The following is a 12,613-nucleotide window of genomic DNA, read 5'->3' on the forward strand; positions in this document are numbered from 1 at the left end:
CGCCATGCGCCCAAACAATTGATTTCCACCACATGTGAGGTATCTGCGTACTCGGGAAAAATTGCACAACACGTTTTATGGTGCATTTTTTCCTGATACCGTTGTAAAAAGAAAAAAAAAAAGCTACCTTGTTGCTGCAAAAAATTTTAAAAAAATTTTTAAAAAAAATAAATAATTTTCACGGTTCAACGTTATCAACTTTCAGTGGAGCCCCTGGGGGTACAAGGGGCTCACTAAACATCTAGATAAATTCCTTGAGGGGTCTAGTTCCAAAATGGGGTAATTTGTGGGGGAGCTCCACTGTTTAGGCACCATGGAGGGGGTCTAAAAACGTGACATGGCGTCCGCTAATGATTCCAATCAATTTTGCTGTCAAATGGTGCCCTTCTCTTCTGAGCCCCGCCATGCGCCCAACAATTACTTTCCACCACATGTGAGGTATCTGCATACTCAGGAGAAAATGGACAATACATTTTATGTTGCATTTTTTCCTGATACCTTTGTGAAAAAAAAAGCTACCTAGTTGAAGCAACTGTTTTGTGGTAAAAAAAAAAATTTTCTTTTCACGGCTCAACGTTATAAACTTCTGTGAAGCCCCCAGGTGTTCAAAGTGCTCACCAAACATCTAGAAAAATTATTTGAGGGCTCTAGTTTCCAAAATGGGGTCACTTGTGGGGGAGCTAAATTGTTTAGGCACCTCAGGGGGTCTTCAAACCTGACATGGCGTCCGCTAATGAGTGCAGCTAATTTTGCATTCAAATGGCGCTCCTTGCCTTCCGAGCACTGCCGTGTGTCCAAACATTTGATTTCCACCACATATGAGGTATCTGCGTACTCAGGAGAAAATGGACAATACATTTTATGTTGCATTTTTTCCCGATACCCTTGTGAAAAAAAAGCTACCTAGTTGAAGCAACAGTTTTGTGGTAAAAAAAAAAAATTTTCTTTTCACGGCTCAACGTTATAAACTTCTGTGAAGCCCCCAGGTGTTCAAAGTGCTCACCAAACATCTAGAAAAATTATTTGAGGGCTCTAGTTTCCAAAATGGGGTCACTTGTGGGGGAGCTAAATTGTTTAGGCACCTCAGGGGGTCTTCAAACCTGACATGGCGTCCGCTAATGAGTGCAGCTAATTTTGCATTCAAATGGCGCTCCTTGCCTTCCGAGCACTGCCGTGTGTCCAAACATTTGATTTCCACCACATATGAGGTATCTGCGTACTCAGGAGAAAATGGACAATACATTTTATGTTGCATTTTTTCCCGATACCCTTGTGAAAAAAAAGCTACCTAGTTGAAGCAACAGTTTTGTGGTAAAAAAAAAAAATTTTTCTTTTCACGGCTCAACGTTATAAACTTCTGTGAAGCCCCCAGGTGTTCAAAGTGCTCATCAAACATCTAGAAAAAATATTTGAGGGCTCTAGTTTCCAAAATGGGGTCACTTGTGGGGGAGCTCTATTGTTTAGGCACCTCAGGGGGTCTTCAAACCCGACATGGCGTTCGCTAATGAGTGCAGCTAATTTTGTGTTCAAAAATTCAAATGGCGCTCCTTGCCTTTCGACCTCTGCCGTGCACCCAAACAATTGATTTTTACCCCATATGGGGTATCAGCGTACTCAGGAGAAAATGCACAATAAATTGTAGGGTGCACTTTCTCTTTTCTCCCTTGTAAAAATGAAAATTTTATGGCTAAAGTAACATTTTTGTGTTAAAAAGTAAAATTTTCATTTTTTCCTTCCACATTGCTTTGGTTCCTGTGACACACCTAAAGGGTTAATAAACTTCTTGGATGTGGCTTTGAGCAGTGTGAGGGGTGCAGTTTTTAGAATGGGGTCACTTTTGGGTATTTTCTGTCACCTCGGCCTCTCAAAGTCACTTCAAATGTGATGTGGTTCCTAAAAAAAATATTTTGTAAATTTTGTTGGAAAAATTAGAAATTGCTGATGAACTTTGACCCCTTCTAACTTCCTAACGAAAAAAAAAATTCTTTCGAAAATTGCGCTGATGTAAAGTTGACAAGTGGGAAATGTTATTTAGTAACTATTTTGTGTGACATATTTCTCAGATTTATGGGCATAAATTTTCAAAGTTTGAAAATTGTGAAATTTTCCAAATTTTCGCACAATTTCCTAAATTTTCACAAATAAACGCAAAAAGTATCGGCCTAAATTTACCACTGACATGAAGTACAATATGTCACGAAAAAACAATGTCAGAATCGCCAGGATCCGTTGAAGCGTTCCAGAGTTATAACCTGTCAAAGTGACACTGGTCAGAATTGCAAAAAATGGCCAGGTCATTAGGGTGTTTTAGTGGCCGGGGGTGAAGGGGTTAAGATAGGTAAGAGGGTGGATCCAGGCAACTACCATCCAGTAAGCCTGACATCAGTAGTATGCAAAGTTTTTGAGGGCATTTTAAGGGATGACATGCAAAAATATATTGCAGAAAATAATATAATAACTGACAGACAGCATGGATTCATGAAAGATAAGTCGTGTCTAACCAACCTGTTGGGGTTCCACGAGGGGGTAAGTGCAAATCTGGATATTGCTAATGTAGCTGATGTGATTTATTTGGACTTTGCAAAGGCATTTGATACTGTACCACATAATAGCCTTATACTAAAGCTCCAGAAGCAAGGACTAGGAGAAACTATATGCAACTGGGTAAGGAATTGGCTAAAAGATAGGAAACAAAGAGTAGTCATAAATGGAACATTCTCTAAATGGGCTACAGTCAGCAGTGGGGTGCCGCAGGGATCTGTGCTAGGACTGATTCTTTTTAATCTCTTTATTAATGACCTTGTGGATGGGATAGATAGTAAAGTGTCAGTCTTTGCTGATGACACCAAACTATGTAGGATATTAAAAACTGACCTTGATATCATATATATACCATATTACAAAAAGATCTGGATAAGATGTCAGAATGGGCAGATACTTGGCAAATGAGATTTAATCTTGATAAATGTAAAGTAATGCACCTAGGACAGAGTAATCCTATAGCTGCGTATACATTAAATGGAAGTAAACTCAGGACTACAGAACAGGAGAAGGACTTGGGTATTCTTATTACAAATAAGGTGAGCAGCAGCACTCAATGTCAAGCAGCAGCTGCTAAAGCAAACAAGATTTTAGGGTGTATAAAAAGAGAGATCAAATCCTGTGATCCCAACATATTGTTAACCCTCTTTAAATCACTTTTAAGGCCACATCTGGAATATGGGATCCAGTTTTGGGCTCCACATTTTAAAAAGGACAATCAAAAGTTTGAGTCAGTTCAAAGATGGGCAACTAGACTACTACAAGGAATGGAAGGCCTCCCATATGATGAGAGGTTGAAAAAGTTAGCTATGTTTAGCTTAGAAAAAAGACGTCTCAGAGGAGATCTCATTTATATGTATAAATACATGTGTGGTCAATATAAAGGACTGGCACATGACTTATTTCTTCCAAAGACAATACTATGGACCAGGGGGGCATTCACTGCGAGTGGAAGAAAAGCGATTCCGGCAGCTAAATAGGAAAGGGTTCTTTACAGTTAGAGCAGTCAGACTGTGGAATGCCCTACCACAAGAGGTAGTAATGGCAGAAACTATAATGTCTTTTAAAAAAGGGCTGGATGATTTCCTCAGTACACACAACATTGTTGGTTATAAGTGACTTAGGGACAAAATGTAGAATTGGTGGAGACAGGGTGAACTAGATGGACCTAGGTCTCTTTTCAACCTAAGTAACTATGTAACTATGAGATCTGGGTGGCAGATCCGAGGGTGTCACTTTAGCTTAGTGTTGAATCCCCTGTGTGGGGGGGGGAGATGCAGAACCACGGGAGGACAATAATGAGTTTCAGGTTTAGTACTGTGACGCTAGGCTGGGTGGTGGTAGAAGGTCTGGAAACACCCCTGATGAAGTCTTCAATATGACGGCATAACGTGTGGGGATTGCCTGCGTCCTCTCCTCACATCACTAGTATATTATGCAATTTTGGAACCCAGCTTTCCCGTTGCCTATATAATTGCCTTGAACCCTGTTCATTTATGTTTTATATACAAGTTATATTTAGGCAGCCAAGCACTTTTTTATACTTGTGCAGGAGACATTTATGCTATTTATTATCTAAATCTGTACAGGTTGGGAATAGACTAAATGTATTCTTTGTACTGGGGATATATCCTTGTTGCTATGTTGAGTGACAGTGATGCAGTTTTGTTAATTCCATCATTATAGAAAGGTTTTAAGTGTTTTTAACAATTGTACACATCGGATTTTTGTAACAATAAAAACTATATCTTTAGCAAATGTCATTTCCAGCATATAGTGTATTTTTCCATCCATATAGAATTACTGGTGCCTTGGTGATACCTTTTTTTGGTTGTTGTTATTTTGAAACATTAGAGAAAACAACAACTGAGGAGGAAGAGAATGAAGTGTTACTGATGGTGCTTTGTGCTATAGAAGCGTGTAATAAGAAAATTACCCGCTACGTCCTGTATAAACTGGTGATGCTGAGTTTGTTCAGTAAGGCAGTGTTTGTAAAGAACTGGTGGTTTCCTTTCCCGTATGCAGTAACAATTGGTCCTAGCCAGCCAACGTTAATGGCAATATGGGGCCTGTGAGTGCGCACCGCCCATAACAAAAAAAGCCACACATTTATTTTTCATGTTGCGTGCCAGGGCGTTCAATACATATGCCTCGCCTGTGACTACCACCTCGCGCCACACTACACAAGTAGAAGGAGTAATGTAAAATAATGAAGAGGCCTCAGTAATCTGGTACTTTCAAACAGCCATTTTGTGGGCATGTACATGTAAGAAAACCTATGTTTAGTTGGATAACATTATGGATTATTGAAATGTAAAATCCATTTAATAAGCAGCTATAATAATTTAAATGCATTTTAGCATTTTTTATTAAACACTTTTTTTGTTTGCTTTTTGCAGGTCGTTGGAGCAATTCTTACAAGCTTCCTTATAGCTGGATTGGTACAGGACATGTTGTATATAATGGGTCTTTCTACTATAACCGGGCATTTACTCGCAATATCATTAAATATGATTTAAAACACCGATATGTGGCAGCCTGGTCCATGCTGCATGACGTGGTCTTTGAAGAGGCCACCCCGTGGAGGTGGAAAGGTCACTCAGACATAGACTTTGCTGTGGATGAGAATGGATTATGGATTATCTATCCTGCTATTGATGAAGAAGGATTTCTCCAAGAAGTAATAGTTCTCAGCAAATTAAATGCTCAGGACCTCACAACTCAAAAGGAGACAACTTTCCGGACTGGATTAAGAAAGGATTTCTTCGGCAACTGTTTTGTTATCTGTGGTGTCTTGTATGCTGTGGATAACTATAATAAGAAAACCGCCAATATATCTTATGCTTTTGACACTCATACAAACACTCAGATAGTGCCGAGATTACTTTTTGAAAATGAATATTCTTATACAACACAAATCGATTACAATCCAAAAGATCGCCTGTTATATGCTTGGGACAATGGACATCAAGTCACCTACCAGGTGATATTTGCATACTAAGGCTTTTCTCCTCTCAGTATAACTGCAGACATTCTGTCAACAACAATAATTTTACCCTTCATATTTAAACTTTATATGTTTGTTTGGTTTTCACCTAAATTGCTCCACTCCATGCTTCTGTGCTCAGTATCAGTAAGGGATTCCGCATTCTATATTATGTATTCTAATACATAGGGTGGCTTAATATAGAGACTAAAATCAATTCTATGATAGAAATAAAAAGTTTAAGTAAAAAATACTTTCAAAATATCCAGTTTACATAAATATTTAAATACAATGTTTAAAAGTGTCGCCTCATGCACCAAAATCTTGCAAACATTTATTAAAAAAATGAAACGATTGATTTTTAAGGAATGAGAACTGTAACATTTGGACAACAGAATGGAGTCGTGATGTATTCTATATGTGTTTAATAGTATACTGCAAACAGATGCCTGACCATTAAACATTGTGAGAACTTCAACTAAAATTAGGACGACCTGCCTCTGGCAAGATTACTTATGTTAAAACATGCATTTTGATCATGGAAACTAACACATTTTTGACAAATTTAGCTCAAGTTTGGACCAGTTTAAGATATCCAAGAAGAAATATGTAATCGTTTACAATGTCAGGCACATGGAAATTCTAAAGGCCCCGTTACATGCAACAACGTATCTAACGATATATCGCAGGGGACATGGTTTCCGTGACGCACATCCGGCATCGTTAGCGACGTTGTTGCGTGCGACACCAACGAGCGGCCGTTAACAATCTAAAATACTCACCTTATCGTTGATCGTTGACACATCATTCATTTTCAAAAAATCGTTGATTGTTGCAGGACGGAGGTTGTTCGTCTTTCCCGAGGCAGCACACATCGCTCCGTGTGGCACCTCGGGAATGATGAACACAGTTTACCTGCGGCCGCAGGCAATGCGGAAGGAAGGAGGTGGGCGGGATGTTACGGCCGCTCATCTCTGCCCCTCTGCTTCTCTTGGGTGGCCGCTTAGTGACGCCGCACGAACTGCCCCCTTAGAAAGGAGGCGGTTCGCTGGCAACAGTGACGTCACTAGGCAGGTAAGTCCGTGTGATGGCTCCAAACGATTTTGTGCGCCACGGGCAGCGAGTTGCCTGTGACTCACAAACAACGGGGGCAGGTGCTTTCACCAGCGATATCGCTGCGTGCAAAGCCCCTTTTAGACATTTTAAAGATTAGACTAATCCTTAATAATTTGAGTACACATTTTAGCTCTAGTACTAGGGAACAGCGTATTCAAACACACGTTATAAGAAAAAAATCTGTCAGCGGGATTTTGTTATTTAATCTAACAGTAGCACAATATAGAGGCAGAGAGCCTTTTTCCAGTGATGTGTAACTTATTAGGTTTTGTGATGTAGTTTCAAAACAATCAGTGTTTTATCAGCAGGAAGCTATCACATGCTGACTACATGTCTTGAGCAATCCAGAATAATCTGTGTAATCCCAGCCCTACCACTGAATGTTGGCTTCCTGACAATGTACAGTATACACAGAAAGCTGCCAGCCAATTGTGTGTACAGGGTTATGTAAAGCTAAGCATTCTGACCACTGCTACATCTACAACAGAGAAAACAGAGATGTTATCAAAACTACACCAAGCAGCCCATCAAGTTGTCTCCCCCTAAATAACATAAAACCTGCTGACAGATTCCCTTTAAACAATACTATGCAATTTATTTAAACAACAAAGATAAATGGTGCTATAAATATTTTGGAAAGATTTGTAGTTTTGAAGGAAAAAATCTATGAAACCTAGTAATATATTTTCTGTACTGTAGTGTATATTTCTATTATGAAAATACGTTTAGAGGTGTTTCCCTATGAAGACAGCCATCTTTTTAATATGGCATTTGGTTGATCACTGTGGTCCAGCCGATTGCTGTTATCACTGAAGAAATCCGTGTCTGGTTTTACAGCACAGGAGGCTTTTATACTATATATGATATATTATTACATTGAGGCCATTCAAATAGATAGCTGTTTGGTTGATGATGAAGGTCCTGAGCAGGGACTTTCCCTTATGCTTTCAGAATACTGTAATAGGGATACGGAAATATGTAGGAATATTTGTGTGAATTACTACTGTAACCGCCTATTCTCTATGGATGCTTATTCAAAATGTGAGCTAATACTGCTTCACAAATATAATCCTATCCCACGTACTTGTACATACATATATGTGTACATAAGTGACAGTCATAGTAATTACGTGCACTTGGGGGTTTACACTTCTGACTGTATTCGTAGGACTTGGAAGTAATGCACATTAGGAATTCGATTTATATTACAAAGTTACCTTCTCCCTTTCTATGTATTCACCTTTATTTGTAAATCTATAAAAGGTGTACAGTCATTTTTATTGCTTACAATAGTATGCATTAAAATTATTTTTCATCCTAAATGATTATCTAATGTCATAATCAAAGCTATTTTCTAATATACTTTACTTAAGAAGTGACTGTATTTCCCTCTCTAACCGCTGTATTTATTTTACTCCTCCTTTCTTGATGGCACTTGTAGAATTCCCCTGCATGTTGCATCACTGCTGCAGCCTCTTCCCCCTCCCTAAAATGAAGAGTCATCAGTGACTTGCATTTCAGGGGCTGGTCTGCTCCCTGCTGTATTGAGCATGTGTTGGTGATAAATTCCTACATAGGCTCAGTAGGATGTTGTCAGGGTGCAATATGATCAGCGACTGTGCACTCTCTCACTGGCTCTCATCAGAAATAATGAGCTGTCTGAAGAGTGCACTGTCGAGCCCCAGGGGCCCAGAAATGACATAATTAGAGGGGACAGTGCTGGTCTCTGCATACCAGGTATTTTTACAAATGTACACTGACAGTGTACTCTTTGGCAAGCTCGTTACTTCCGATCAGAGCCAGCGAGAGAGTGCACATTGCACAGTGTCAAGAATCTACTGAGCATCTGTTGCAATGACAACGAACACTTGCTAAATAAAGCAGGGATTGGCCTAGCCCCTGAAATGGAGGTCACTGATGATGCTTTGTTTCAGGGAGGGGCAGTGGTAGTGACCGCATCCTCTGCCACCTGATGACACTTTGTTTGAGTATCCCGGCATTCAAAATAGTGAACAAAAAAAAAGCATTCAGATACAGCAGTGAGGGAAAGATAGAGAATTTATAATCAAAGCATATTACAAATTAGACTAGATTATGACACTAAATAGATAAGCATATAGGATGAAAATGAATTTGTGTTTTGGACTATCCCTTTATGAAAAATGAATGTTGACCCACTTCAGAGTAAACTATAAATATATATATATATATATATATATATATATATATATATATATGAACTAGGGAGTTAATGTTTAGCAGAGAATAATAAATGCCCTAATAGCAGAATACGGGCTGCCATTTACAACAGATACTTAGCTATAGTGGATGGGGGAATCACACTCAGGGGCTGGTGCCAAACAGGTACTCTATGCCTTATGGAATGACCCCAGTATTATAAATGACAGAGTGTTTGAAGGCTCTGTTCACCCTGGACCCGAAAACTACAATTTACACCTGCCAATCTGTATTATATCATCCTGTAATTGCATTTAATTGAAAAAATACAGGATTTTGATACAAAAGCAAAGAAGACTACAGCATCAGTTATATAAAACTATTGGCCTGGCTCACTAAGATTGCCATTGTAAATGCCAGTCTTAATAAAGGGGTGTGGAGGAGTAAGATGTAAGTGGCGCCTTCCATTGAATGAATTTGGCACCTCACAACAGCCATGCGCCTCTGCTAGAGATGGATTCTAGTCAGGGACTGAAGTACATTTCTGTCAAACGTTACAGCACTAAACACCTATGGTGACTAATTAACTGGCAAAAACCCTTTAATATTATTGGGGCCTATGTGTTTACATTAACATCCATGTGCATCCATATAGAATGCTGTGCTTCTGTAGTTTTCTTTCCTTTTATTGGCTTTTCTACCTTAGTTTTACCACCAGTGGATGATTTCCATGCCAAAATTAAAAAACTATTCCTTAATTTACTTTTCACTTGTCTCTAGTGTAGAGCGAGTAGTTGACTGTTCGTTCTCGCTATGCTGTTAGCGAGTGCTGTCCGCTACTCGCATATTCGTTACAAGTAGCAGGCGCAATGTAAGTCAATAGGAAATACTCGCTAAGCTAACCCGAAAGCCGTACTATTCGCTACTCGCATGCAAAGTACGGATTTCGGGTTGCTCGCTACTTAGCGAGTATTTCCCATTGACTTACATTGCACGTGCTACTTGTAACGAATATGCGAGTAGCGGACAGTACTCGCTAACAGCATAGCGACTACAAATAGCTAACTACTCGCTAAACCCTACTTGTTTCCAATATAAACCAATATAACACTGCAAGAATGAAGTCACTCATCGTTACAAACCAGAGATTACTGCAGCCAGATCATGAATGCTGTTTGCACCAAGCATAGTGATTACAGACTTCAATTCTCTCTAGCCTATTTATGATTCCCTGTAGCTAAATAGTTTCAGAACTACTCGGGGGGGTTTATGAGGAATACATTTCATTATCTGTTTATAAAGTAGATTCCTAAAAATTAGGAAACAAAGTCTATCATTTTCAAAGCTAAGAAATTGTGTCTGTTGTCACTGAGCTTTCTTTTTGGAATGACGCATGTAGTCACTATATGCTGCAGACATTTATTTGTCCACACTAAACAACTAAAGGTACTGTCACACATAACGAGATCTCTAGCGAGATCGCAGATGAGTCACCATTTGGTGACGCAGTAGCGATCCCGTTAGCGATCTCGTTATGTGTGACACCTACCAGCGATCAGGCCCCTGCTGTGAGATCGCTAGTCGTTGCTGAATGGTCCAGGTCATTTTCTTCAAAGGCGATGTCCTGCTGGGCAGGACACATCGCTGTGTTTGACACTGTGTGACAGGGTCACAGTGACTGCTGAGATCGTTATACAGGTCGCTACTGCGACCTGTATTGTTCCTGCATCGCTGGTAAGATCTGACTGTGTGACATCTTACCTGCGACCTCCCAGCGACTTACCTGCGATCCCTATCAGGTCGCATCGTTTTCGGGATCGCTGGTAAGTCGTTGTGTGTGACTGGGCCTTTAGTTTGGAAATGGTTGGGGATCCTGGCAGGGTGGACGACCTTTGTAACTGTAAGCTGCTTGCATAGTGGTCCTGATATACTTTCCTGTGTATCACTAACTATTTAAGAGTGTAATGCATCTCTGAATTAATTCAATCATTAGATGTAGTGATGAGTGAGCACTACCATGCTCAGTGCTCAGTACTTCTAAATGGTGAAGAGCGAGCTCTACCTTGCTCGGGTGCTTGGTACTTGTAAATAGTGATGAGCGAGCTCTACCATGCTCGGGTGCTCGGTACTCATAACTTGTGATGAGCGAGCTCTACCATGCTCGGGTGCTCCGTACTCGTAACTAGTGATGAGTGAGCTCTACCATGCTCAGGTGCTCAGTACTCGTAACTAGTGATGAGCGAGCTCTATCATGCTTGGGAGCTCGGTACTCGTAACTAATGATGAGTGAGCACTACCATGCTCGGGTGCTCAGTACTCGTAACTAGTGATGAGCTAGCTCTACCATGCTCGGTGCTCAGTACTTCTAACTAGTAAAGAGTGAGCTCTACCATGCTCGGGTGCTCCGTACTCGTAACTAGTGATGAGTGAGCTCTACCATGCTCAGGTGCTCAGTACTCGTAACTAGTGATGAATGAGCACTACCATGCTCGGGTGCTCGGTACTCGTAACTAGTGATGAGCGAGCTCTACCATGCTCGGTGCTCAGTACTTTTAACTAGTAAAGAGTGAGCTCTACCATGCTCGGGTGCACCGTACTCGTAACTAGTGATGAGCGAGCTCTACCATGCTCAGGTGCTCGGTACTCGTAACTAGTGATGAGCGAGCACTACCATGCTTCGGTGCTCAGTACTTCTAACGAACAGTTGGATACTTGGACGGGCTCAATTTGTGTACCAAGTATAATGGAATTCAAAGGGGAACTCAAACATTTATCTGGAAGATCTTGAGGAAAAATGCTCGAGATTTCCATTGACTTCTATTATACTCGTTACACGACTTGAGATGAAACCTAATTTTCCCAAAACATTGTATTGGTGCTCTGTGATTAGATGAAAGCTTACAGCTCAGTAAGTAATACATCTCTGGAATCTGGGTCTCTGCCCCTACGTCATGCTGCTCTGACATGGAGAAATATACACTTGGTGGCAGATTTCCTTTAGACCAGAAGGTTTGCAAAAAAAACCATAAAAATGCAACAATGTACCTTGTCAAAACACTATTAACCTGCATATATAAAGTTAATCTGCAGTTTAATGTCATTCAAAAATTGCAAGGACGCTGCCCTGAAATCCCGGCTACCTGGAAAAAAATGGGGTTTATTCAAATTTACTGAAGGATTTTAAATTTTTCTTCTGAACTGGTAAGTTTAGAAGATTACAGCCCAAAATGTGTTCCTCTGGAAAGCTATGACTCCACATTATATATACACGAGTATGCAGAGAATTTAAGGTTATGTCAAAAGTGTCAAAAACTTTTGAAAAGACCAAACTGAAAAGCAAGAAACGTTCACAAACGCAAGAAACATTCTAACATGTTGTACTTTGGACATTTGAATAATTACAGGGAAAATCTTCAGAGAAATACCAGATTATATTAAATTGCTACTTTTTATTGATGATTTTGTATAAATTGCAGAATTTGTTTATATCCACTGCAGACTGTGGATCGGTTTGCTATATCGCTTCAATTGTTATTATGCTTATACTCTATTAAATATGTGGAATGTTATTTGCGTAATTGTGGTAATTTATTCTCCTTTTCATAACCCTATGGCACCTTTTATTGTAATGTCAGTATTGTTACCGATCACTATACTCTTCGCTGCAGGAAAGCTTGCACTTCATAACGTTATATGTGCAGGGGACATTGACACTGATTTTGCTTCCATGTTTATTGCATAGGCAAATCAGCAGGGTATTTTGGTCTTCAAAACACTTTGGTTGAACATGAA

The 12,613-nt window shown here is 39.9% G+C and overlaps 1 protein-coding gene across 2 annotated transcripts in view; it reads left to right on the forward strand.

Annotated features, from left to right (window-relative positions):
* The window catches only part of OLFML2B (olfactomedin like 2B), a 659,606-nt gene extending 649,925 nt beyond the window's left edge, over positions 1-9,681 (forward strand). For both annotated transcript variants that reach the window (XM_075321982.1, XM_075321983.1), the window contains one exon: positions 4,941-9,681. In XM_075321982.1, the coding sequence (XP_075178097.1) occupies positions 4,941-5,542 (602 nt within the window). In that variant the 3' untranslated portion in view covers positions 5,543-9,681. The remainder of the gene's footprint in view (positions 1-4,940) is intronic.
* The last annotated feature ends 2,932 nt before the right edge of the window (positions 9,682-12,613 follow it).

Source organism: Anomaloglossus baeobatrachus, chromosome 8, assembly GCF_048569485.1.
Source record: "Anomaloglossus baeobatrachus isolate aAnoBae1 chromosome 8, aAnoBae1.hap1, whole genome shotgun sequence".
Lineage (NCBI taxonomy): Eukaryota > Metazoa > Chordata > Amphibia > Anura > Aromobatidae > Anomaloglossus > Anomaloglossus baeobatrachus.